This window comes from Triturus cristatus, chromosome 5_1 (assembly GCF_964204655.1).
Source record: "Triturus cristatus chromosome 5_1, aTriCri1.1, whole genome shotgun sequence".
Lineage (NCBI taxonomy): Eukaryota > Metazoa > Chordata > Amphibia > Caudata > Salamandridae > Triturus > Triturus cristatus.
The window spans coordinates 563040747-563065858 of record NC_140587.1 but is presented as its reverse complement, the minus strand read 5'-3'; the positions used below and the strand labels follow the sequence as shown (position 1 = coordinate 563065858).

Genomic DNA, 25112 nt, shown 5'->3' with positions numbered 1-25112 from the left:
GTGATTGCCCAAAAGTAAAGAAAAGCCTTTTACTTACTTAAACTTAAGGTCTACTGTCCAAAGAACCTGCCCTGAAAGCTTGGAGGCTTTTCCAGTACTAACAAAGATGTTAGAGAATCAGTTTTAAGGATATATTTATACATATTAGGGCTTGCCCACTAGAACTAACAGAGGCGATGGGAATATGGCATGGCCCAAAGTATCAGCAATTGAGTCCCATACCCCTAAAGTAGCTCTACCGATTGGGCAGACTAGAGGGGGTGGCCTAGCATGTTCACAGGGACCCATATTACATTGCCCAGTGGTCTGGCTGCCAGGAGCCGAATGATAAAGCACCATTGCTTATTAGTTTACCCTTTCAGCTATCGAAACATGTACACATGATGAACACCCAGAACCCAGTCTCTTGGATGCCTCATGCAGATCTTAGCAGATAGCCTCAGTCTGCCACCTATCTAAATATAGGTCTACCGGCCACTTACAACTGTGTCCACATCTTTCTTCCTCAGGAGCCACAGCAGTGAGGAAAACATAAGATCCATATAAGATGAGGATTTTTAAGGCAAATATCCTACCCACCCAGGAATAAGTGTCATCTTTCCAGGCAACTAGAGTGGACCTCAATTAGAGTAGCAGCAGCTTTAAGTTCACGCTCTAGAGCAAGCCAGAAAAACCAGGCCTCAGCTAGATACCTTGGTATTTAATGATATCCCAATTCCAGCTAAACGGAGTTCCATGCTCTAAACTCATGACACAGACACCCTTCCACCCAACAGCAAACGTTCATATTTAGACAGATTAATTTGGAGATCCCACACCATCTGAAATTCCTTGAGTAATCAAATTAGGGTCTTGTATGGTTGCATAGGCTTAGTGGGGAGGAGGAGGAGCGAGAAGGATATAATCTACAAAGATGGACAATTTAGATGAGTCTTGACAAAAGAAGATACCATTAATCTGGGGTGTTCTCTAATTTTCTGCAGGATGCTGCAAGAGGGGGGACGGGGAAAGGGGAGGGGATGAAGTATACCCCTGGCCTGGCACGTGGCCCCTGCTTATGAGTAGGACCTCGGAGTTTCGCACACTAACTTTGATATTTGTCCTGGGTTACAATAAAAGTCCACAACACAGCCAGGAGTACAGTATCCAGGCTGTATAGCTTCAGGACACTGCACAGCAGCATTCCCCAATCTATGTTACCGATTGTTTTCTCAGCATCGAGTGAATGAGACCTGCCTCTGTCCATTTCTTTCTGGCAAAGTCTATAAGGTGCAAGTTTTTTTGGTGTTATCGCTTGCTGTGCCCTGTAATATGAACCTACGTAGTTGGATTGGATTAAATCAGTGATGTGTTCATCTAGCTTAGTGGAGCACTCAAATTTGATTTTAGGGAGTGAGACTGAATCGAAGTAAGCTGCACACGCTGCTTGGGAAGTATGGTCTTCAGTCTACAGGGATTGATATTATGTATAGAATGACCTGAGCTTGCCCTCAGTCATGGCCATATTGTGTCCAATCCACTTTGATCTCCCAGTGTATCACCGTACCCAACAGGCTTGCAAGTTATGTGGTGGTAGGGTGTCTGGCTTGTTCACCATTCATGCAAGCAAGGCTCTAGTCTGGCGAGTATGTAGTTTGCTCGATCAGGTTCTAGTGTACGGATTAGTCCCTGTATATTTGTTACTGTCCTTAAACTCTTATTTGAAGGGGTTTGTTTGTGTGGTGTTCAGTCTCTAGCAATTTGGTAGTTAGCTTTGCCTGGCTTAGCTCACACGTATTTACATCTTGATCCCGCTTGCTTATGGGTTTAACCAATACCCACCTAGACAGCATCCCAGACGATTCACTTCTCCACCTATTCGGTGTCAGTAAAAGCTAGCTATTCTAGAAGTTTCTTTCAAACTTCAACAGGAACTACAGAGTCACATAGTAAAGAATCATTCAGTCAACAAAACAGTGGTCCTAGAGTGTCGGATGAAGTTGGTCCACCTCTTTCAAGACCTGTTCTGATCTCTTAGCTAGCAAAACTAGAGGAATCCTTGCATTTGTATGGTGTTCTACAAAACAGTAGAAAAAGCATTTGGAGAGGGTGTTGGATGTGCCAGGCATCCACCAATCCCAAATCATTTAACTGGATTCATCCCTTAGCTGATAGCTCTGGGTACCCCCCACCTGCATCATGTTGTTGTGATCCATCTAGGGCTGCATTCAGAACTAGGCTGTCTCCTCTGATTATCAAGGGTGACTGTGGCAAAGTTTGTAAGGATTCTGAGGGAATTCTTCAGTAACTCCTCCTGTCCTGTGTTGAACGGCATAAACAGACACCAAGCTGACCGGGCTATCCTCTCAGAGGCCACTGACCACCAACCATCTACCACGTTAGTCAGTTTTAAAATCCCTCTCGATAAAGAAGACCTTATGGGCTAAAGAGTACTGCCACTCCAGTTTGTGGATGGAGTATTTGCACAGTATTGTATAGGAAAGAGTCATGATCGCAATCTAACCTGGACCCCACACACACACACGGTTTCCTGTAGGAAACTTTATATGCGTAAACCACATTGAGTTCCTCCAGGATGCTAAGCTGTTTGGTTATTAGGGTCTTAGATATTGAGAGCTACGACTTTTGGTACCAGGGGCACGCTCAGCGTGCAGTCATTTCCCTTTGGGGCACAGGCAATGTGGCATAGGATTGTGTGGTCTTCCCTAACCTCTCTTTTATGCTCACCCTAAATTCAAACCTAAAAGATACAAGTCAAAACAAGATGTCTAGCAAATCTGAGTGAACAAAAACAGTCCTACCAAGTGGCGGCAAACCACGTTAAACACGTCACAGGAGGGGCATTGCTGGTGTTGACACTTCTATAGAGTGCAACCCCTAAGCCTGACCCCTGTAAAGGATTTAAAGCTGCAAGGTACATTGCCCCGGGTATCCAAGGATTAAATCAAAGTCTGTTCACATGAGTAGCCCTCATAAGTCTTTGCTGGCTACTTCGAATCACCACCTGGCTTGTCCTCATTGCTGGACCACTGTCCCACCCCGCTCCCTGCCGCTGCTCCCCCGCGGCCCCACCCACGCTCCCTCCGCATCACCTCACCGCTCCCCCCTCACTCGCCACCCCGCTCCCACCTCCCAGCTGCCCCTCCCTCCCACTAAGTAGTACTTAAGCTGGGCGCTCGGGGCGAGGAGCTGTGACCTGACCTGACCTGGTCAGACCCGGTCACTCCTCCCGCCGCCGCTGCCAAGCCGAGTCTCTGCCCCTGTGTGGAGTGGCCCCCCGTCCCTGACCGTTCTCTCGTGCCTGCTAAGGTTTGCCTGTATCTATTCGTGTTCTGCTCGTGTTTCGTTTTTATCGTCGCTCCCCTGCCGCCTGTGCTCCCCAGAGTGTTTGTGCCGTATTTTGCCAGCTTGTTCCCCTGTTCCACCCACGCTCCCTCCGCATCACCTCACCGCTCCCGCCTCCCAGCTGCCACCTCCCTCGCCCCGCCCCCCCCACTCTCCATTTATGGCAGAGTGCATGCGTACACGCAGCGTTGACGTGCAGCGGGTGCGCCGAAGGCGCGCCAAAGGCAAGCCCGTCCGCGCCTGGACCGCGCCCAGCGCCAGAACCCCTGGCCCCGAGGATGCCAGCCCACCCGCCGAACTTACAACGCCGCCACCCTCAACGCACTCAACACCGACCTGACCCTCGGCTGCCACCGAGCCACCCCAGGACGCACCCACGGACCCTTCACCTGCCAATCCTGCAAGTTCTCCTGCATCCGGACCTGCATCAAACCCGCAAAGCCGAGCACCAGCAGCAACCACCTGAAGTACATCCTGCTCAACACCCGCTCCGTCCACAGACAAGCCGTCGAACGCTGGAACCTCCTCGACTCCGCATCTCCAGACGTCGCCTTCCTCACGGAAACATGGATGAAGGCCTCCTCAGCGCCCGACATCGCCATCCCGGACGGATACAAGATCACCCGAAAGGACCGCGCCAACCAGACAGGAGGAGGCATCGCCATCGTACACAAGAACACCGTCCGCATCACAACCAACTCCGACGACACCCTCACAGCCGCCGAACACCTGCACTTCCAGATACACACCGACCCCAAGACCACCCTCAGAGGCACCCTCATCTACAGACCCCCGGGACCAAGCACACAATTCAGCGAAGACATCGCCAACTTCATCAGCCCGCACGCCCTCCCCTCCGCTGACTACGTCCTACTAGGGGACCTCAACTTCCACCTGGAGAACAACGACCGCAACACCACCACCCTGCTGGACAACCTCGCCAACCTCAGACTCAAGCAACTGGTGACCACCCCCACCCACTACGCCGGCCACACGCTTGACCACGTCTTCTCCTCCAGCAAAGGCATCTCCTTCAGCCACGCCACCGGACTCCACTGGACAGACCACAGCTGCGTCCACTTCAGCTTCAGAAGGACCACGACCCACCACCACCCGCAACAGGTTCCCCGCAGAAGTTGGAACAAGATCACAGCCGAACAGCTCACCACATCCCTGTGCCAACACCCTCCCGCCAGTTCAGCGAACCCCAACCAAGCCGCCAACAACCTCACAAGGTGGATCAGCAACTGCGCAGACGACCTCGCTCCACTGAAGACACCCCCCCCCCCCTCCAGACTCAGCAACAAGAGAGCACCTTGGTTCACCGACGAACTCAAGAGCTCTAAGAACTGCCGAGCCCTCGAGAAAACCTGGCGCAGAGACCAGACAACATGACCACCCTCAAGCTCACCACTCGAAAACGCCACCAGCTGATCCACACCACCAAGAAAACCACATTCAAGGAACGACTAGACAACAACGCCCACAACAGCAAGGAACTCTTCAACATCGTCAAAGAGCTCACGAACCCCAGCGCCGGAAACAACGACATCACCCCATCGCAAGAACTCTGCAACTCGCTCGCCTCGTTCTTCCACAGCAAGATCGCAGACATACACAACGGTTTCAGCACACAGCCGACGCACCCTACGACCACACCAACGCCCACCACTATCCGCGCCTGGACCCCGGTCAGCACCGAAGACACCATCCGCACGATGAACACCATTCACTCCGGATCACCAACCGACCCCTGCCCTCACCACGTCTTCAACAAGGCCGACTCCATCATCGCACCCCACCTCCGAGACATCATCAACACCTCCTTCGACACCGCCACCTTCCCAGAGAGCTGGAAGCACGCCGAACTCAGTGCCCTACTGAAGAAACCATCAGCAGACCCCCACCGACCTCAAAAACTACCACCAAAGTAATCGAGAAGACCGTCAACAGACAGCTGGCCGCCTTCCTCGAGACGAATGGATCCCTCGACCACTCACAGTCCGGTTTCAGAGCCAACCACAGCACCGAGACCACCCTCATCGCAGCCACGGACAACATCTGATCCCTGCTCGACAACAGGGAAACAGCGGCACTCATCCTCCTGGACCTCTCCGCAGCGTTTGACACTGTCTGCCACCGCACCCTAGTGCAGCGCCTCTTCGACATCGGAATCCAGGAGAAAGCATTGGAGTGGATCACCTCCTTCCTCGCCGGAAGAACACAGAGTCCGCCTCCCCCCATTCAGATCCGAGGCCACCAAAGTCATCTGCGGCGTACCACAAGGACCCCGCCACCGCCAGAACCAACCTACACGAAGGGATGAAAGACGTAGCCGAGTGGATGACGAACAGCCGCCTGAAACTGAACTCAGATAAGACGGAAGTCCTCATCCTGGGATCATCACCCTCCGCCTGGGACGACTCCTGGTGGCCCCCTGCCCTGGGCAGCGCACCCAAACCGACAGACCACGCACGCAACCTGGGCTTCATCCTAGACTCCTCCCTCTCGATGACCAGACAAGTCAACACAGTCTCCTCGTCATGCTTCAACATTCTACGCAAGATCTTCCGGTGGCTCCCCACAGAAACCAGGAAGACGGTCACCCAGGCACTAGTCACCAGCCGTCTGGACTACGGAAACACCCTCTATGCCGGAACCACCACCAAACTTCAGAAAATGCTCCAGCGCATTCAGAACGCCTCAGCACGACTCATCCTGGACATCCCCCGACACAGCCACATCTCCGGACACCTGAGAGACCAGCACTGGCTCCCCGTCAACAAGAGAATCACATTCCGACTCCTCACCCACGCACACAAAGCTCTCCACAACCAAGGCCCCAGATACCTCAACGACCGCCTGACCTTCTACACTCCCACCCGCCAGCTACGCTCTACCAGCCACGCCCTCGCCGCCGTTCCCCGCATCTGAAGAGCCACCATGGGAGGAAGATCCTTCTCCTACCTGGCTGCCAAAACGTGGAACTCCCTCCCCATCCACCTCCGCCTGACCCAAGACCACCTCTCCTTCAGGAAGCAACTCAAGACCTGGCTGTTCGAACAGTAGCGGACCCCCCTCCCCCAAGCGCCTTGAGACCCTCCGGGTGAGTAGCGCGCTATACAAATGCTTTGATTGATTGACCTACAAAGTTACTCTAGCAGTTGGGCTTTGCTGGGTTCGATCTCAGTGGCATTCGGTCGGCAGTTTCTGGGGTATTCTATTACTGTCTGCCAACTTGGTGCACAGAATGACCAATAGTATGGTAGACAATAATCAAGCGCTCTTGGTCAACGAAAGACACACAAACTTTACATTCTCAAGCCTGAAAAACACCGAAAAAGTCTGAATCACCATCCAGACAGGCCAAACAAACAGTTTTCACTCTAGGCTTCAAAATCATTTGAAAACACCTCTTCCAATACACCATGTCTGCATCAAACATCTAGTTCACCACTCAAGATTCTTTAAGAAAAGACAAGCCCACCCCATCTACTTATCACCAATTAGCAACTGCTGCCTCATTAGTGCTGTCAATCTACCCCCTAGTGCATAACACTCCAATGCTTATACATCTAGGTATGTAATTAGTTAAGTAATAATGTGACTGGAACTGTAATGGCAGCTCAACATGTTGACCACAGGTGGGGGTATTAACTTTATTGCTCATGGACGGAGCTTGAAATCGGATACCACATGGGGAGTGAGCTGGAATCTCAAATGTTATAGTTGCATAAATGCTAAACCCATTACACAGTACAATTTACGGACCTTGTGTGAGAGACTTAGTTGAAACGTCTGAAAAAAATGGTTACTAGGCAGGATCTTGTGTTTATCACTGGTGTTACATAGGAACTAATACTACTGCACTTCAATTGGATATCCAAGTCACTTACTTGAAGAACTAGACTGTCCAGGGTAGCAGAGTAGAACGGTCAGGTCTTACTCTAACACTACCAATTAAGACTCAGTGCCAGAGGTGTGGAATATGTACAGCCCAACACGCGAAACATATGGGTTGAAATCAGGGACAAGAAGTTTTTTGTCCCAAAGACACATAGTGCAAAGATGATGTATATCACCGCACCATAAGTGACAACAGTTTACAAGACAAAATCCTTATAACTAGCTCTTTTTTCCCTGTAATTACTGTAAGCCAGCCAATTCTGGAAGTCAAAATAAACCTCTAAGAGAGTGGAAGTGTTTAGTTGCTTCTGACTACATAAAAGCCCGGGATTAGTCATTTAGTTGCGATTGGCTGGGGTGGCTACTCAAATATTTTTTATTGGCTGTGAGCCTGGACACTAAACGTGCTCGTTATCTGTGCAATTGGCAGCTTCCAAGGCAAATACATTAAGTGTCTGTCGGAGGAGGCAGCTGTAGGTAGGATGCCTGTCTGTTTGCATCTAATCAGAATGGAGCACTATCCTGTTATACAATATTGCTTTCTAACGTGGTTACCAAAGGCAGCCTTGGGTGGGCTCAGCACTGCTATTGAGGTTGACTGCAGACAGTGGCTCAGCCATGTTTTTCCCTGCTAAAAGGAAAGATTGACAGAGACAGCAGTATAGGCGAATCACACTGGGATTGCATTTGCAGCTCAGCATCAGGGCAGTCTCTGCATCATGCCAGTTTTGAACCAGTCTGTGAGATGAACAGGATCCAGCTGTTTTCTTGTGTGTGCTGTCACAGTAAGTGTCATTATTAATGTTCTTCATTCCAAAGGAAGCGATACAGCGTCTTCAAATAAGTGTTTGTGTAGCGATAGCAAACAAGGATTACCGACATGATACTAAATACAGGACCTGCCAATGCTGAAAAACTGTTTTGGAATTTTTCACAGAGGTAAATTTACAAGTTTGTAACAAAAAGAAAAAATAAATAAACAAGGTCAGAGACAATTTCGGACTGGGGCTCAGAACTTTAAAGTTGCACTACGCCGGTCATTCAATTCTGATTTTTCACTTTTCAAAGACAAAAAACTTCACAAAACTTCAAGTGCCACAATACAAAGTAAAAAAATAAGTTAACTTTAAAAAATGAGGTCTGGCGAGCTCTGAATGTTTACTTTTAAATGGTCAGCTAAAGAATTGGACACAGCCCTAATGTTGTGTGAATTAAACTTTGCATAACATTGCACATCAACAAAAAAAGCGAAAAATAAGGGACAATTAGGTGTCCTTTGTTCATTACTGCCGTAGGGACTTATGTCCTGTATGACACTTGTCAACTCATATCAATTTCTGAGCTCGTACTAACAAAAAAAGTTAAGTTTTGTGTTTCAAAATGCAACATGATGATACCATAAACGTTCACATTGTTCGACAGTGTCGCACATGACCCGAGATGTACAGTACATATTCAAGAGCCCTTTGATAGAGAAAAGTAGAAATGACTTCACAGTTCATTAAGCCTTCTATCTAGTATTTAAAGGAAAGAGAAAAAAAAAGGAAGGCAAACTTCACTCACTTACTGCCAGTGGCATGCTTCATCATCAAATTCCCTCTCACCACGACCAAGTTAACGATATTTCGTGCGCTCCCTCGGGAGCTCTTAGCAAGACTTTAGGGTGGGGCATGTAGAATAGTACACCGACTGACTGGACAGCATCACTCGGATGGGAGTTACCCTCAATAATATAAAAATGTGCAAACGGTGGTTGCTGGGGTTCTTTATTTGGATGCTGAACCTCAATATTGCATAATTAAAATTACAGTCCAGGGAGCATTGTATAATCAAACTCCCCTAGAAACTGACACGTTTCTGCATTCAATAAATCAAAACTATGAGTCTCAAAATGCAAAGGATGGCTGACTAAAAAGCCAGGACTGGCCGAAGGTGTCCACATGGCAGCTATGAACTAGAGCGGACAGATGTTTTAGGATGTGCTATTTTTCCTGGGTGGGTGCTCACATAGGACTAGTTCTCAGTGTATAACCCCCTGCCCGACAGAGGAGATTGAGTATTTGTGAAATGATAAAATGGATAGAGAAACAGATTGGTGCAAGATAAAAATAATTATTGTGAGGAATCAGGTACCTTTTATGGGAGAGGGGAAAAGTATGAATTGTCTTGAGGATACAGGACACAGCAATAAATAGTAAATGCAACAGGATGGACTAAGGAGCACCTACCTGACATGTAAGAGTGCATTGAAGTTAAATAAGGGAGAGAGTGAGAGGGAGCTATCAGAATGATTTAAAGGGGGGGGGGGGGGAGGGAGGGGAACAGAGAAGATAGACTGCTTGAGGCTGAACTGGTCCAGAGCATGTGCCTATAAAGAGGTGGAAGAAAGAGTGCACAAGAGAGAAGGGAATAAGAGGTGTGGAACATTGGTTTAAAAAAGGTAGATGTGAAGAATTGCAAAGTGGCTCCAATACCTTCATTATTGAAGCATTTTGGAAGTGTACAAAAATTGTAAGAGGGGGCAATTTCTGACTGCTCCAATGAATTTTAGTAGGTGGTGGGGCTGGTTAATTTTTTTTTAGAGGACAGGTGGATTTTTGAAGCATTTTATCATTGGGCAAGGAGAATTTATGAGAAATTCTACACCTCTGCGGTGTAAAGGCTTACAAAAAGATAAAATGTTGCATAATTGCGAGGAAAAGTCTTGTTGTCAATGTTGACGTTCTAGTATGCCTAGAGCCTTGGTGTCCAAATGGCTACTGGGAATTCGGCGAAAGGATTTTCAGCAAAGACACAGTTATAATTTTCAGGACCAGATAAGAATAAAACCAGCCATACCCCTTTTCAATAGGGACAGAAGTAGTACTGTGTGGGGTAGTTCAGGCGCCCCTCTCTTACCAGTGTGGTTTGCCTGTATTCTTTGGCTTTCAGTCCAAGTAGGCTCAGCTATCTCTTGGCTCCTTGGAGGTCTCAATTCCTCGATCCATCACCCATGCAGGTCTTCAGTCAACTGGGCCTTCAGTTAGGCAGATCCTCCTTACTGGGCCATACAGCTTACTGTCACCCAATATGTTGTTCCAATAATCTAGGCTTGCCCCAATCCACTAGTTAAAATTCACCATCTGTTCTGCCCAAATGAGACCTGCAACGGCTCCTCAAGACCAAGACAACATACAAGATACCACCTATTCAAGGTCAGTATTTATTGAACCAAAAAAAAATAGAGTTACCTAAAGTTTAGCTCTGTTTGAAATTCAAGTTCTTACCCAAATCAGAAACAGTGCATTTTCCTTGCGTGCTTGTTTTTGTGGTGTTCAAGAGGAGGAACTCTATTGTCAGGACATTTGAACTGGCCATGGTGTCAAAATGGATCAGTCTCAGACAAAGCTCTGGGTAAATGCCAAAAATAAAGTGAAAACGGGGTAGGAGGAGAACTATAGCAGATGAAACCTAAACTAAACAAAAGTTGGCAAACTATTCCACCCAACAGTCAAAGACTTGTTTTGCGGATGGGGTGTGGAGGATACTGACATACCAGCCATCATGTCCACTGCAGACAAAGGACAGCCTGGAAGATGATGACAGTCTGGCACATCTATGCACACATTGCCCAAAACGGACAAATTACATTTTTTTGGAAACAAAACTGATAAATCAACCACGATATAACAATGTGAATTGGCAATAAAGAGGATAACACCACACCTGACTGCCATGTCACTTATTTTAGTATAAGACACCTTGAAATGCCTATGGGTAAAAGTTGCCCTATCAGAATTGGCCCTTTGAGTAGTTATAGCATTGAAGTAGTTGAGGGAACATTCAGCATTATGGTAGGGGGACTAACTAACAACTGAGTACCAATGAGAGCTTAATTTGAGCCAGTGGTGGTGGGGGGGGGGGGGGGGGGAGGTTAAAGGGGGGGGGGGGACACCAACATTTATTTGTGGGGACTGACACTTATATTTTTTTGCATCAGATATTTACAGAGTGAAAGTGGGGGAGAAACACGATCGGAAAGACGGAGGAAGAGAAAGCCGGCAAAACCTTCACAAAAGGGAGAAAGCAGGAGCTTGCAAGGTCGAGAAAAAGGGTCGAGGATTGTCGGTTAGTTGATGGAAGACTGCCAGGCTTGGCAGGGCGACAGCTTCTGAGCAGAGCTTCAGGCACCTGCGGTTTTTTCCCCACAAATTAGGCACTGGTACCATTGGTAGATATGCGTGTAACAAGAGGGAGAGAGAGGACTAGTTAGCTAGTCCGAGTCCCCGAGGGTTTATATGTGATTAAACAAAGAGGACTAGCTTAAGTTGACCAGAGTGTTACAGTACTCAAATTTAGTTCTGTCACGGGCACCTTGTTGGTGTATTCATGAAGCCCTCACCCACCAACCTAGTTGGTGGCATGCTTCATCATCGCACCCAGGATCTTCCTAGATGACCCCACTGCCTATATATGCGTGTAACAAGAGGGAGAGAGAGGACTAGTTAGCTAGTCTGAGTCCCCGAGGGTTTATATGGGATTTAAAAAAACGGTCCTGAGGAAAGCCAGAACACTCCAAGGCACTGGCTGAAACATGTCGACCATCTGAAGGACGCAGGGGGCAGTAACTCGCCACCCTCACACGTCCTGTAGCCTTACTTTTAACCGCTGGTGACGGCCCAGTTATTAAAATTTAATTTACCCTCTGGTACTGGGACCACCACCAAGCCGTTTTAAATCACAACTCACCCAACCTCACTGCACTCTCAGCAATATACCAGCTCCGCTGTAATCAGGCGTCGTAGCACACCCGGGACATACTAGGTGTCACTGGGTGGGCCCGATGATGAAGCATGCCACCAACTAGGTTGGTGGGTGAGGGCTTCAAGAATACACCAACAAGGTGCCCGTGACAGAACTAAATTGGAGTACTGTAACACTCTGGTCAACTTAAGCTAGTCCTCTTTGTTTAATCACACCATTGGTAGATAGGCATAGCTAAGAAAGCAGGGCACAGACTAAGACTGGGTTCTCTGTTTAGTCCAGCTATATGATAGTTTACACTTCACAAAGGCAGTTAAGAGAGGTTAATAGAAATACCTGGAAGGCCTTGGGGATTCTACACATGAGGTTTTAGGTCTCCCCTAGCAAAGCAGCGCATGCGCTCCTCGCCTTGGTAAGTTCTATTGGTAAGATCTATTGTCATCGGTTTTGTTAGCGAAGGGGTACAGGAGATGTGCACGCGCCCGGACAGGCGATGTGTACGCGTACGGCTCGCGCGTTCAGCACAATGCACGCTTGTGCTTTCACTTTTTTTCTTTCAGTTAGTGGTGTCTTGTACGATGTTCTTAAAATGATTATTCCGACGACAATTCGCGGAAAACGGTAATAACTTTCTGTATTTACACCTCCCGGCCTACATAGTAATATAGCAGGAGGGGTATGTGTTTCTTCTCGTATTGGTACAGTTATGACTGCAAGACAGGACTTCCGAAACACAAACCAGTATTTACTTCGCTTCCTGCTCACCGACTCCATGTTGCTACGAAACTGACAACTTCGTTTATGAAGTAGGATGCTGCCATCTTGAGGCAACATCATAATTTGCACATTTTGATTTTAAATATTTATGGGCCACGCTTCGTATATGTTCTAGTTATGTGGTTTTTATTTCCTAATGACATGCAACTCCATGGTACGTGTTAATATGAATTTCAAAGTGGCGGTTGTTCAACTAAAATAATCTTAGCTCGCGTAGTTTAGAGCGGCTGGCAATGTTTAACAAGGATTATTTCCTTCAAGAGCTTTCTTAAAAATAAGCTCATTTTAAGGTTGTTTTTCTAAATTTGGGGAAACCGGTTTCCTCTTTTAGTTAACCGCTTAAATTGTTCCACTTGGTTGGCCTGTTTCAGGTGTGGCTTGAAACAATACGTTTTGACTTTGGTCAGACTGAATCACACATGCTGTGTATGTTCTGCCATCTATTGGTTCAATAAAAATAAAAATAAATATCTACATGTGTTCTGAATTTTTTTTATTGAGGAGTTGTCGACAGCGAGAGCCTCTAATTTAGACCCTCGCTGACACACACACATCAGTAGTACAAAACACCAGAAAGACTGGTACAAAATTTAGATTGCTTTCGTGTCTTGTATTTGGGTGTATGTGCATGCTTGCTGGCTAGGATTAAGGCAGTCCAGAAGGCAAAAAAAAAAAAACAGTTTTCATACGCTGATCAACTCCGCGCTCTCCATGAGCACCACAGGGAAAAGATTTAATTCTAGTTGCTCTTCGGACTCAATAGATATACCCACTAGAAGCTTTTTTTTTTTCCAGAGGATTCGAATCACAAACTTTGTACTGGCTGCTGAGATCGGAATCTTCTGAAGCCGACTGACCATTTTTAAGTAACAAGCCTGTTGTAGCAGTCTATTTGTAAGCCTGTGATAGAGTAAGGAATAGCCTGTCAAGCGCTGTCTTCCAAGAAAAGGTAGAGTATAACTAGAAATTTAATGTAGTAGCCTCAGTGTTTCCATAATATTAACCTGATATTCAAAGATAAAAAAGCCATTTAGGATTTCACTTTCTTTATCAGAAAGATGACCACCAGACCAATATCCAATTACGTTTCTGCTGCTCTCCCTACCTCAGCAGCTTCCCCTAACCATCACTTTATTTCTTTAACTTCCTTCCTTACTCCATAGCATCTCTCCTCTCTTGTGCTACAATAAAAACGTTTTTAAATCGATTGTACAACACACCAACCTCTTAAGCAGTGCAGTGATGTTTTTGCCATCCCAAATAACTTGTCTCCGTTATCCCAGCATATTTGTTCCCTATCCCTAGTTTTACATTTCCCAGTGTTTGAGTTTGCTTTCCTGGTGGTCATGTCTCTCGACGTTCAGGTATCTTTGTCCCAGTAGAATTGCTTGGGATTCCCTTGCCAAGTATAAATGTTCTCCTTGCCCCATTTTCTGCTGCCTTCCTTGTGCAAAGGTAGTGCCACCCAGTTGTGTTGCCATGTATGTACGTTTTTCTGTTTACCTTCTCTAGTGTACCTTGTATTAGTTATTCCTGTCCCCATGTCAAACTTTCCACACCTACTTGGCCCAGAGTTTGTACAGGTCTCTTCATCTGGTAAAAGATGACAAGCAAGTACAAATGCAATAGGTCTCACATTTGTGAGAGATTCAGCTATTGGGATTGTAAAAGACAATGCCTTTTATTTATGTGTTTTGCAAACCTGCAAGTGGTGTGTAAACACGCACTTTGTACTTATAGTCCTTGCTTGTGAGAAGCAAGGCTGGCAGTAAAAGAGAAGCAGTTATTGCCAGCCTTGCTTCTTGTAAGCAACGACTATCAGCCCAAAGTGCATGTTTTTGCACCGCTTGCAGGTTTTCAAAACAGATAAATAAAAGGCATTGTCGTTTATAATGCCAATAGCTCAAACTCTCGCAAATGCGAAACCTATTGCATTGCAAATCCTTGTTTTTGTATTGTAGCAGACAAGCATGACCTTCACAGAGTCGGGCAGAGAGAAGTGTAGGGTTACCCATTGGCCAGTTTCTTCACTATGGGAGGATAGTGGATTCATGCTGCATATGTTCACAGAAAGGAATGGATTTACTTGCTCTAAAATTTGTGGCTTCTCTTAGCATATTAACGTCTCCAAGTTACCATCAGATCTGTGCATGAAAAGGTCAGACTGGTGGGTGGGGGAGGGGGGACATGCTTACTTACCGGTAATTGCATTACTCCGTGCCCTACTCTTGCTTATCTCAATTATATAATGAAGCCCCTGTGCCACAGTAGACACATTCTACCAACATAAAAAGGTCCACCCCCTGCACAACTCCTGTACATACCAAGCTGCCGTAGACCGTAGGCTTGACTACCGGGAGGGAGGGCCGTAATGGAGATTAGCGAGAGTAGGACATGGAGTAATGCAATTACCGGTGAGTAATAGAAGCATTACCTCCTCACCCCTCTCGCTTATCTCCATTACATAATGAGACATACTAAGCCAAACCCTCCCCCCCCCCCCCCCCCACAAAAACACAGGACGACTGTACAGCAAGGTCAAACAAACAAGAAATACAGTCAGCCTATTTTCAACACAGTGGACAGCACTACGAAGCCAAACACCAGAGCAAATACACCAAAGAAGACACGACAACAAGCTGCGCACTCCCAGCTGACGCAAGACGTTACTGCCACCCGAAAAAAAACACCAACAAAGACAGAAGAAGCAGCCGCACAGACGACACAAGCCCACCCTATGGAACACCGACGAGCCTGCAAAACCAGTTGCAAATCCCACGAAGGACACGCCAGAGGAAAAGGACGGAAAGGTGACATTCCCTTGAAGATCCAGGAGACAAGGTCCAGACCGACCATCAAACCCCCGCAAGGGGGCCATGAAGCCTTAAAAGCTCATCTGGGAGGGACACCAGCAGCCTGTGAAGAGAAACTGAAAGCGGAACCACATACAGCGGATCACACCAAGCGGGAAACTACTCAATGCGAGCATAAGATCTGGCAGCAACCTTCCGGATGCTATCACAGAAGAGGAGACAGAGGCTGAGAGACCCCACACACGAAGCCAACCAGTACAACTAACCAGTCAGCAACTTGGGATACACCAGAGAGCGCACCAGGAAACTCGGAAACCGCAGGGGAGACTGAACCAATGGAAGCACCCGCCACTGTCACCTGCAACAGCCGAAACCAGACAGAGCGTGATTATGCCGGAGTCACCAGTACAACACGAGCCCCTAAATTCTCCACCCGAACCAGACCACTGGATCACAGGAAATTGAGGGATGCGAACAATTGACAAGGACACGACAGGGCGTACAGCCCTGAAACCAAAAAACTGTGGTTAACACCCAGGGAAAAAGGCACCCACATCCAAACGGAGACTACCGGAACAGGAGCCGAACCAAGCTCCAGTAGATGTGAATGAATCCACAGCATCCATGAGGCCGGGCAACATCACACAATGCCCAGAACCATCCGGATTTGGGCCCCCAACAAATACGCGATCCAGAAAGGGAATATAATGCGACTACAGCACAGCCACCAAGAAATCCTGAGAAGACAGAAGAACGAGCACCGTCTGAACAATACAAGGAAAGAAAAGCCCCAATCACCAACAGTGGTGCAGACACGGAAAGAAGGAAATCCCCCACAAATGAAGAACTGCTAACAGGGGAGCTATCGTGAAGGCACGCATCTTACCAAAGGAGTGCATAACCCAGGAGACAATAGGGATTGGTGCAGCTGCTAGGACAGCCACTAGAATGGAATGGGCACCAACCAGCCATAGAGGGGCGACAGAACCGACAGCTCGAAACACCCCCCCTCCCCCGACACACACTGCAGCAAGAACAGACAACTACAGGACTCATGGCCACAGGACATCCATAGGCAGAAGTGCCGAACTGAGGCCACCACCTCCCTTTTGGGCAGTAACATCCGGCAGCCAACACTTCCTGGGCCAAAACTGCACTACACGGAAAGAATAGGAGAGGAAGCCCCCAACCGCACCCAGGCCCTGAAGACGTCTGGTGGGGCAAACACAGCCCCGGGCAGAAACCCACCCAACTGTTAGCCATTAAATACTGGCTGTCCACAGAAGAGGCTAATGAAAACCACACAGATGTCTACAGAGGAAAACCAACAACCAATGAAAAAAAATGGACAGGCCGCAAGCCAGGAACAACCAATCAAAAATGTACAGCACAACTATACAATTTTTTTTTCTTTTATTAAAAATAGTGTCCTACCAGCAGTGACTTTTGCCAGTAGATAGGAGCACCACCTCCCAACAGGCTGCCACACACAGCATTCACTGAGAGGGATAGCACTCCCACAAACATGCAGAATGGAAAGGCCGAAAGGGAGCAGCACCACGCTACCTCTGCGCCAACCTGGCAGAGAGACGGTCAGAACACTGATCTTAAGTACTCTGGAATTTCTACAGTCCAAGTATACTCCTGGAGCTAGGCTTCCCAAGTTATCCCTCTGGGTATCGTATTATAGAAACTAAAATAGCACAAAAGCCACTGGCATGCTATGGGCAGGAGGGAGACTACTTTTTAAGTTGGATTGGATTGCGAATCTTCCTCACAGCAGTATCCCAAGAAAATTCTTTTAAAAAATGGTAATCCTCACCCACATTGTTTAGCATGCTTCAACAAGGAGTCCCTGCTCACATTGGTCTATTATTGTGTGTTCGTATACGGCAGGCCCGCAAGATGCACTTTGAGCAGCTTTCTTTTTTTTCCACTGTCTTATTGCCAGGTTGGAAACTTGCAAAGTTCCAAAGAAAAGGAGGAGATGGTGTGATGTGTGTTAAGGTTATTCTTTGAAGGGGTATGATTGGGACTTCAACTTCCTCTCATCCCCCATATTGTTACGCATATTACAGGGAATAGCAAGCTTGCGTTTGCCCATGTATTAGCACCAGCGCCATTTCAGTTAGCAGATCAGTGCCAAATCACTCCTTCCTACAGGGACACTCACATTAACAAAAGAAATACACCAATAGTGCGTTTGAGGGATTGCTTATGAGATAACATGGACATTTTTTAATTTTTCTGTTACATTCCTTGAAGCTTAGCATATTCAATTATTTAAAGATATATTGTGATTTGGTTTAAATCTTAAAGTCTTAAGACTTTTCTAGTTTCCAGCAAATCCAAATCTGTATTCTATGGGAAGAGTCAAATGTAGATTCAGGAACATTTTCCTCATTTTTAACTTTTCAATGTACACATATATTTAAAGTGCTACACTGTTAATTTGCAGTCACTTTGGGGCACTCGTTATGAAGAAGCTTTTCAGAAAGCTGCTCGAGTCCAACCGGATGGGAGGTATGACGTCAATATATGATATTCCTCAGGCGCTAGACTCTTCTGAGCAATCACTCAGTTAAAGGGTGGGCTAACAGCTCAGTTCTCACACTGCCTTGGTGTGCTCTCGGGCCGTTTCGAGGTATTCTGCAGCTGGAGGTCCTGAACTCCTAGAGACCTGCCTCCATGTTTGTAGGTTGGACCCCATTTGTTTTAATGTTTTATACTGAACCGAATATGACCCCAGGTATATTTTGTTAAAGTTGCCTTGTCAAGGATTCCAGACATTCAGCAATTACTTTTCCTTTGTCACCCGGGGGTAATAGAAATTAAAGTTTTCAACTCTTGAGAAAATGGATATACACATGTAAACATTTAGAGCAAACAAGTGTGGGTTACTTATGAGCACTTCAGATGGGTTAAAAAAATTAGACTCCATCACTTACTTGGCCAGTTCCAGCATGTCTTATGATCTCGCATCCCAGGAGAATGAGATGATCGATGTGTGTTAGGGAGTTGTCTCATCACCAGATTTCCGTTAGCACCATAAGGTCTACATTATGTTCAGTGCTTTAGCACCAGGAGGTCTACTTTACATTCAGTGATGTGCCTCATCAGCGCTACGGGCAATTGCAGATGTACAACCATGAAGACTGCAGTACAGTTTTCTCTCAGATTCCTTTTAAGCATGCCAAGTGTGATGTTTAAACGTGATTTAGGTTTGGATTGTCTTGGGAACTTGGGATGTCCTGGTCTCGCAATGACTGGTATAGATTTACCGGACATTTCCCTTGACCGTGTTTGGCTCTGTGTTTTTAATTTGTAGCCAAAAGGAAAGTGCACTCCTTGAGGGAAACTGTTTGAATCTTAACTCAGGGAAGACTGAGGTCCTTTTGTTTGGGAATGACTTCATTTTGGTCACCTATCTGGTGGCCCCAGAATCAAGAAGCGCTTCTTATCCCCGTCAAGAAAGTCAGGAACTTGGGTACCACACTTGACAAAAATCAATGTGCTCACTATATCTTCTTTTAACACTCAGATGATAATTTCAAAAATCCTACCCGCATTCCTCACGAACTACAGAAGACTGCAATTGTGACATTAATCTTGTCAAAAATCGACTGCTAGAATGCCCTTTACCTAAATGTGCAACAGTACATTTGTTGAATAAACTTCAAAATGTGCGTAGCGCAGTAGCCCGTATGCTTCCATGCACTGCTAAATTCCAGTCAGCCTCTCAGGCCCTGCATAGGCTACCCATCAGGAAATGGAATGCCTTTAAGGCTCTCTGTATTGCTCATGAGGCCCTGCAGAGCGCTGGTACCTGAATATCTTAGGAGTGGATTCAAATGGGACACTCCCCCCAGAACTCTTCGGTCCACCTTTGCCAAAAATGTTAAGCCCTCCAAATTCAAACTAACCACCTGGGGAGGTAGACGTTTTATAGGCTGCACCACTAAACTATAGAATAACATTCCTCTAAAGTTAAAATTCCACTCAAGTTTACTTAGATTTAGGAAGGATTTAAAAACCTGACTACCAACTAATATCATGCCACAGGAGGCTCCTATGTACGCTGTAGAGCTAAGATGCATTATGGAATACACACGCTTTAAAAAGAATCATAACACTCAATTGTACTTGAACGGTCTTTGAGCTCGAGGACAGGGGTTCAAGAAGTCTTGCCCCCATGCCAAGTCAGGACTAGACTTGAATACATGAACTTTGCTAAAAGTGCTTATGATATCTAGTCTAGATGGGGGAAACCAAATATCCGATAAGGAGCACTGGAGGGGCTCCACAGAAGGTTTAATCTGTACACAAAAGGGGGTTACAGCCTAGCAGATAAATGTGGGAGCAGTGGAAGGGGATTCCTCACAACAACTACTGAACACACATTGTAGAACTGAGGGGGGGGGGGGGACCAGCTTCACATCAACAGATATTGTACTTGGCCTCCACTTCCCGGGAGCATTTGCGGCCAACCTCAGCTGCTACCACCTCATTTTGTGACTTGACTGCACCTGGTAAGTTTGGTAAATGCTCCCATACCTTGAAGCATGTGCCTCCCGAGATCAAATCGAGATGCAAATCAGGCTTGTGTTACCTCTGGCCAGAGGTCGAAGTGGGCGGGATTGGAGGGGCATGATGTGCCCATACTTTTTTAATTGATGAAAACCCGTTCCCCATCTTTTGTGAAATGACAACCGCCCCAGGACGGTTAATTCAGATAGTTTAAATGCTTCTGCTGAAGTGTCATTCAGTAGGTCTCCTGTGTTGGGACAACTAAACAATTGACAAGCCTTCTTGTCACGGTGCCTACTTGCCTGAAAGAAATGTAAATGTGCACAACTAGTTAATCTGCAAGTGTAAAGGGTGCTTGGGAGCCATACTGGCTTTAATTAACAGCGGCGACTCCTCCACTACGGCGAAGGAACGTTGCCCCCCAAATAAAAATTATCTGCTATTTATTTTTCATTTGCCTCTGCGGGCAGCAGAGGCAAACCAAAAAAAAAATGCAGATCATTTTATTGTTCCTCCTGTAGCCGAGTCTGGGGGTTGGGGCCAAAGCATTACAGCACGGGAAGGAGGAATGCTGGGCACTGCTGTCAATACGCATAACGGTTGGCCGGCCGCATCAGACATGCCAAACCTACATGCGCACTGACATTTCTACAACCCAGCTGTGTTTCTGGGTGGAGAGAACAGCAGGCACAGGCTCCCAGCTCCCGATGGAGCGCAAAACTAGCCTGCTCAGCCCAATCACGACACTGCTCTCATGGGTATGCAAGCAGTGTCTGGGTTGGCCGTAGGGAAGGCCGAGAGATTCAGGAGCAGAAGACCAGCAGACACATTTTTTAAAGTTGTTTTGTTAGTTACGCGCTGCCAGCCTGCACTGCCCTAACACAATTCCCCGACAGCCGCTACTGTTGATGGAATCACTTGGAGCTTTGTGATAACAGATTCATTCTTTTTTAATGCAAGGGAGTTACCAGCCGAATTGTGAAGTGCGTGCTTTTAAGGGACAGTTATTTTATTTAGTTTTTAAATGCATTACGTACAGTCTAGCCATTAATAAAATCTATATTTTGGAAGCACCATTTTATCTTCAACCTGTTTGCATGTTTTGTAGCATTTTATCTTCTACTGTGTGTAATGTACGCCTAAAATAATGACTTGCATATTCACAGTACTTTCTGTCACAAGCTGGGACTTGTAGCACTAAAAATACACTAATCACTATTCTCCACTGCACCAACGAAGAATTAATTCTGTGGCTGTCAGGTTACACATTCACCTCTGCAGTGCATTAACTAATAGAGGTTTTATAATGTACTATACTGCATTTCCCACTGATTAACTTGACCTTTTTTAAAAAAAAAAAAATTCATTCAAGCTGCACATTATTTTATACGTAGCTCCTTGAAGGTGAAAAAATAAAGTACAGAATATTTTGTTTTTTAGTCACACGTTTGTCCCCGCCCCCCACGCTCACTGACCGCGCACTCATTGCATGCAGCATCACAGTTCCCATACTTTTTTCAATGCACTTCGACCGCTGCCCCCGTCACACTGCAGCTTTGAAGTAGTCTTCCTCTGGGGATCCTGGTGGACAGTTTGAGGACACAGCTTTGGTGACTTTGCGTTCAGCAACAGACATGGTCTTTGGATACATACAGACCAGAACCAAACTAAACCAGCAGGGTAAGCTGTGGCGAGCTTGCATCTGTTCAATCTCTACAGTGACAGCATCCTTGTTGTCCAGCGCGCCCACCAGTTGCGCTCCAAGCATGCGCAGTTAAAGGTTCCCCAACAGAGTTGGAGCGTTATTGGGGAGATAGTGCTCTTCCAAAGCAGCCATTTAAAAGAAAAAAACAGACACAGACAGCGTGAACATTACAGACCCACCCCTTCCTTTCCTGTACACCTCGTCTTAGTAAGCCTTAGATCGCTCTGCTTCGCCACCATGAGAATAGAGTACTAAAATTTATTTTGTGATTATTATGTCTCCTTACGCGAGAAATGTACATTACCTTTACTCAGAGATTGTCACTTTGTGCAAGTTAGGCCAGCCCTACTGTACCTCCAAATGTGATCTCCCCCAAGGTCTGTTAGGGGTTGCTAGTTTTTTATCAGGAGAAATTATGCGCATAAAAAAATTGGCTTTTCAACTGTCATTAAGTTTTAATAGGTTTTTATTCTGAGGCCCACTATGTGTCATAAACGGGGACTATCCCATTCGATTGAGTTCGCCCTATTGCACTTTGCACCCTATACAATGTTTTTGTACTGCATGTATACAGGGTCCTCTGACTGATATTAGGAATGTAATAAGCATGGACTTTTATTTTGAGTCTCCTTTATTCTGCACTTTAAAAAATGTCCATGTACTATATGCATCCCAGTGATTCAATTTTCTGGTTGATTACAGGAACAATATAAGCTGAGTGTATTTGACCATGTTTGCTCATTTGCACTTTGTATTTTATATCATGTCGTTGTCTTGTACGTATTTCTAGCCTTGGTTGCTTAGCTGATATTAGGAATGCTTTTTTTTTTTTTAACAAATCCTGAATTTCTAAAATGTTTTAATGGAGTGCACCGTTGTAGGCTATGGTTACTTTTATGACATTAAGTTGTCGAATAAAGCATTCTTGACTTGACTCGAGTACTAATTTTTTCTTGGGGTTCAGTTATCAAGCCAACAAGTAGGCCGGCACTAAAAAGAGGCAGGAGACTCCCGAATATCACAATTTGAGTCCAGTAAACCACGACTTACCTTGCCCCCCAAAAACCAATTCTAACAAAGGCTGAAATGCTTTCACACATAGGAAGCACACGTATTCTAAAGGGGAGTACGAATGAAACGAGTTAAAGTAAAAAAAAGCCTTGAGATCTTATCATACCACTGACAGCAACTTCCAGTTAAACAATCGCCTGGCCTAGGAACCTAACAAAAACAAGTGGACTTGAAAAAATAGGATGTGTTGTTACATAAAAACAGTGTAACTTAACTTTCTAGTCTGGCCAAGTCATTACAATTACTAGATTCAGGTACAAAGCCGACGCCAGCGTATGCACTAAAGTCCACGATGTGTGAGCTCCTAGTTGATTACCAACGGTTTTCTTCTGTTGGTCACATACTGCGTGTAAACATCACAAAACATGCAGCGACAAAGAGCTATACTGATGTAAAATCTCGCGTGTCAGTGTGCGTGAAAAAAAGAGTTGCCCAGGTTGCCAGCCAGTGCTTAAGCGCCAGGTACACGTCATCCTTCACTCTCCCTCTTAAAATCCCTCCCCTCTCCTGCTGGGATTTGCAGTCCCTCCAATGGCATCCTGAGAGTGCCATCTCAGATACAATCGAGTAAATTGGATACTTTGCCCATCAGAATACTGCAGAGCCAAAGGCTTCCATATCCGAAACGGTCGTGCCCACTCCCAACTCCCTACCGGTCTCATGTTGGAATAAGTGGGCCTCTTTTCGGGCGAGGGGCTTTTAAAGGGGGCACTGGGCGCATGTCAGAAATGCACTATAGCCGAGAACCACTAAACCGCATGTGCTGCACACATGCCCCACTGTCTTGGGGTGGTTACTCTGTCAGTCTCCCATTCTCTTCCGCAGTATGATACAATTACTCACCAGACCAGGCGTTATCGACAGTACTGTATTGCATTGCTGTGGGCTCCCTGCCACGTATAGCCAGCCCCACGCTCATTCAACAACCTTCTTTCACAGACTATAACTCTTCTACTACCGACCCTGTACGGCCAATTTGCGAATGCGAATACAGAAATGCAATCACTCACTATTCCAGAGTACTTGCTTGCTTCTGAGGCCTGCTAGTACGCTTCCATTATCTGCACCAGTGATGGTACCCTCCCTTTCAAATTGCTGAAGTGCGGGTACTTACTGATTGCCATTTAAAACAATGCCACTGTTTGAATTTTACCTGGGGCTTTACTGCTCTTCTACGTTTGCACCAACGATAAACTAGAAACTCATGGGCTGACTAATGACAAATTATTTCTGAGCAAACATTATTAGAGCATCCCTCCCATTCGGTACATCAAGTATTGGGTTGCGAACTCACTAACGACAACGGGGACGTTCTACTACCAGATGGTGGTGCCACCAATAACCTGTGTTGCAGTTAGAGGCGTCAGATTGCTCAGCAAATTCCCCATTATTCTGGCCTTCAGAACGGTATTCTGTAGAGGAGGGTTGGCATTCAAAGGGAGCCCAGGATGGGTGTTTTCGGTTTGTTTCCCTGTGAGGGGGGCATTCGCCTCGGTAAACGGTTGCCCCAAGCCTGATGAGCTTGCTCACGCTGCTGCGAGGATAACATCCATCTCCGATTTAAGTAGAGTACTTGGCCACTACTTGCCTGGTGAGCCCATGCCGCCCACCCCAGGGTGTGGGTCCAGAGTCTTCTCCCCTCGGCTTACCTCGAACATGAGCCCAAGCAGAAAGACCATAGCTAGGCACGACACAATGTCTGCGTGGTTCTGTATAATAAACTCATGGCTGAGCACGGGCGGGTTCTTGTTGGTCTTCTTGCGGATGGCCATGGTGTTGCTAACAGGGGCCTGGCGGCAGCGGTGGCTCTTCTGCTGCTGTGTGCTTCGACTCCTTTCTTCCTCCTCCTCCCACCCTGCAGCAGCGGCTCCTAACACCACGTCTGCACTAGCAGTAACGCTCTCGTTCCTGCCAAGCCGTTCCTCTCCCAGCCACCACCAGGAGCAGGGGGGGAGCCAGAGCCGCCAATCAAACCAGGAGGGGGTTGTGCAGGCCAGAAGGGAGTGAAAAAAATAAATGAACACGGAATTTGCAGACGACGAGGATGTTATTCTTGGTAGAGTTGTTATACATAGCGGCCATCTTGAAATAGAGAAGTTAATTTTCAATCTGAGGAGCAGTTAATAAAAAAGTACAATTTGTTCAAAACAGTTGAGAATTCTATACCCCAAAAATCACTGCAAGCACAAACGGGTTGGTACCATTGACCAAATACATTTAAATTC

General features: G+C 46.5%; 1 protein-coding gene across 1 annotated transcript in view; it reads right to left on the bottom strand.

Moving 5' to 3' along the window:
- TRAM1 (translocation associated membrane protein 1) overlaps positions 1 to 24797 on the bottom strand; it is a 201876-nt gene extending 177079 nt beyond the window's left edge. Inside the window, exon 1 of the mRNA XM_085605459.1 lies at positions 24537 to 24797. Coding sequence (XP_085461585.1) covers positions 24537 to 24659 — 123 coding nt within the window. The 5' untranslated portion in view covers positions 24660 to 24797. The remainder of the gene's footprint in view (positions 1 to 24536) is intronic.
- Positions 24798 to 25112: the final 315 nt, after the last annotated feature.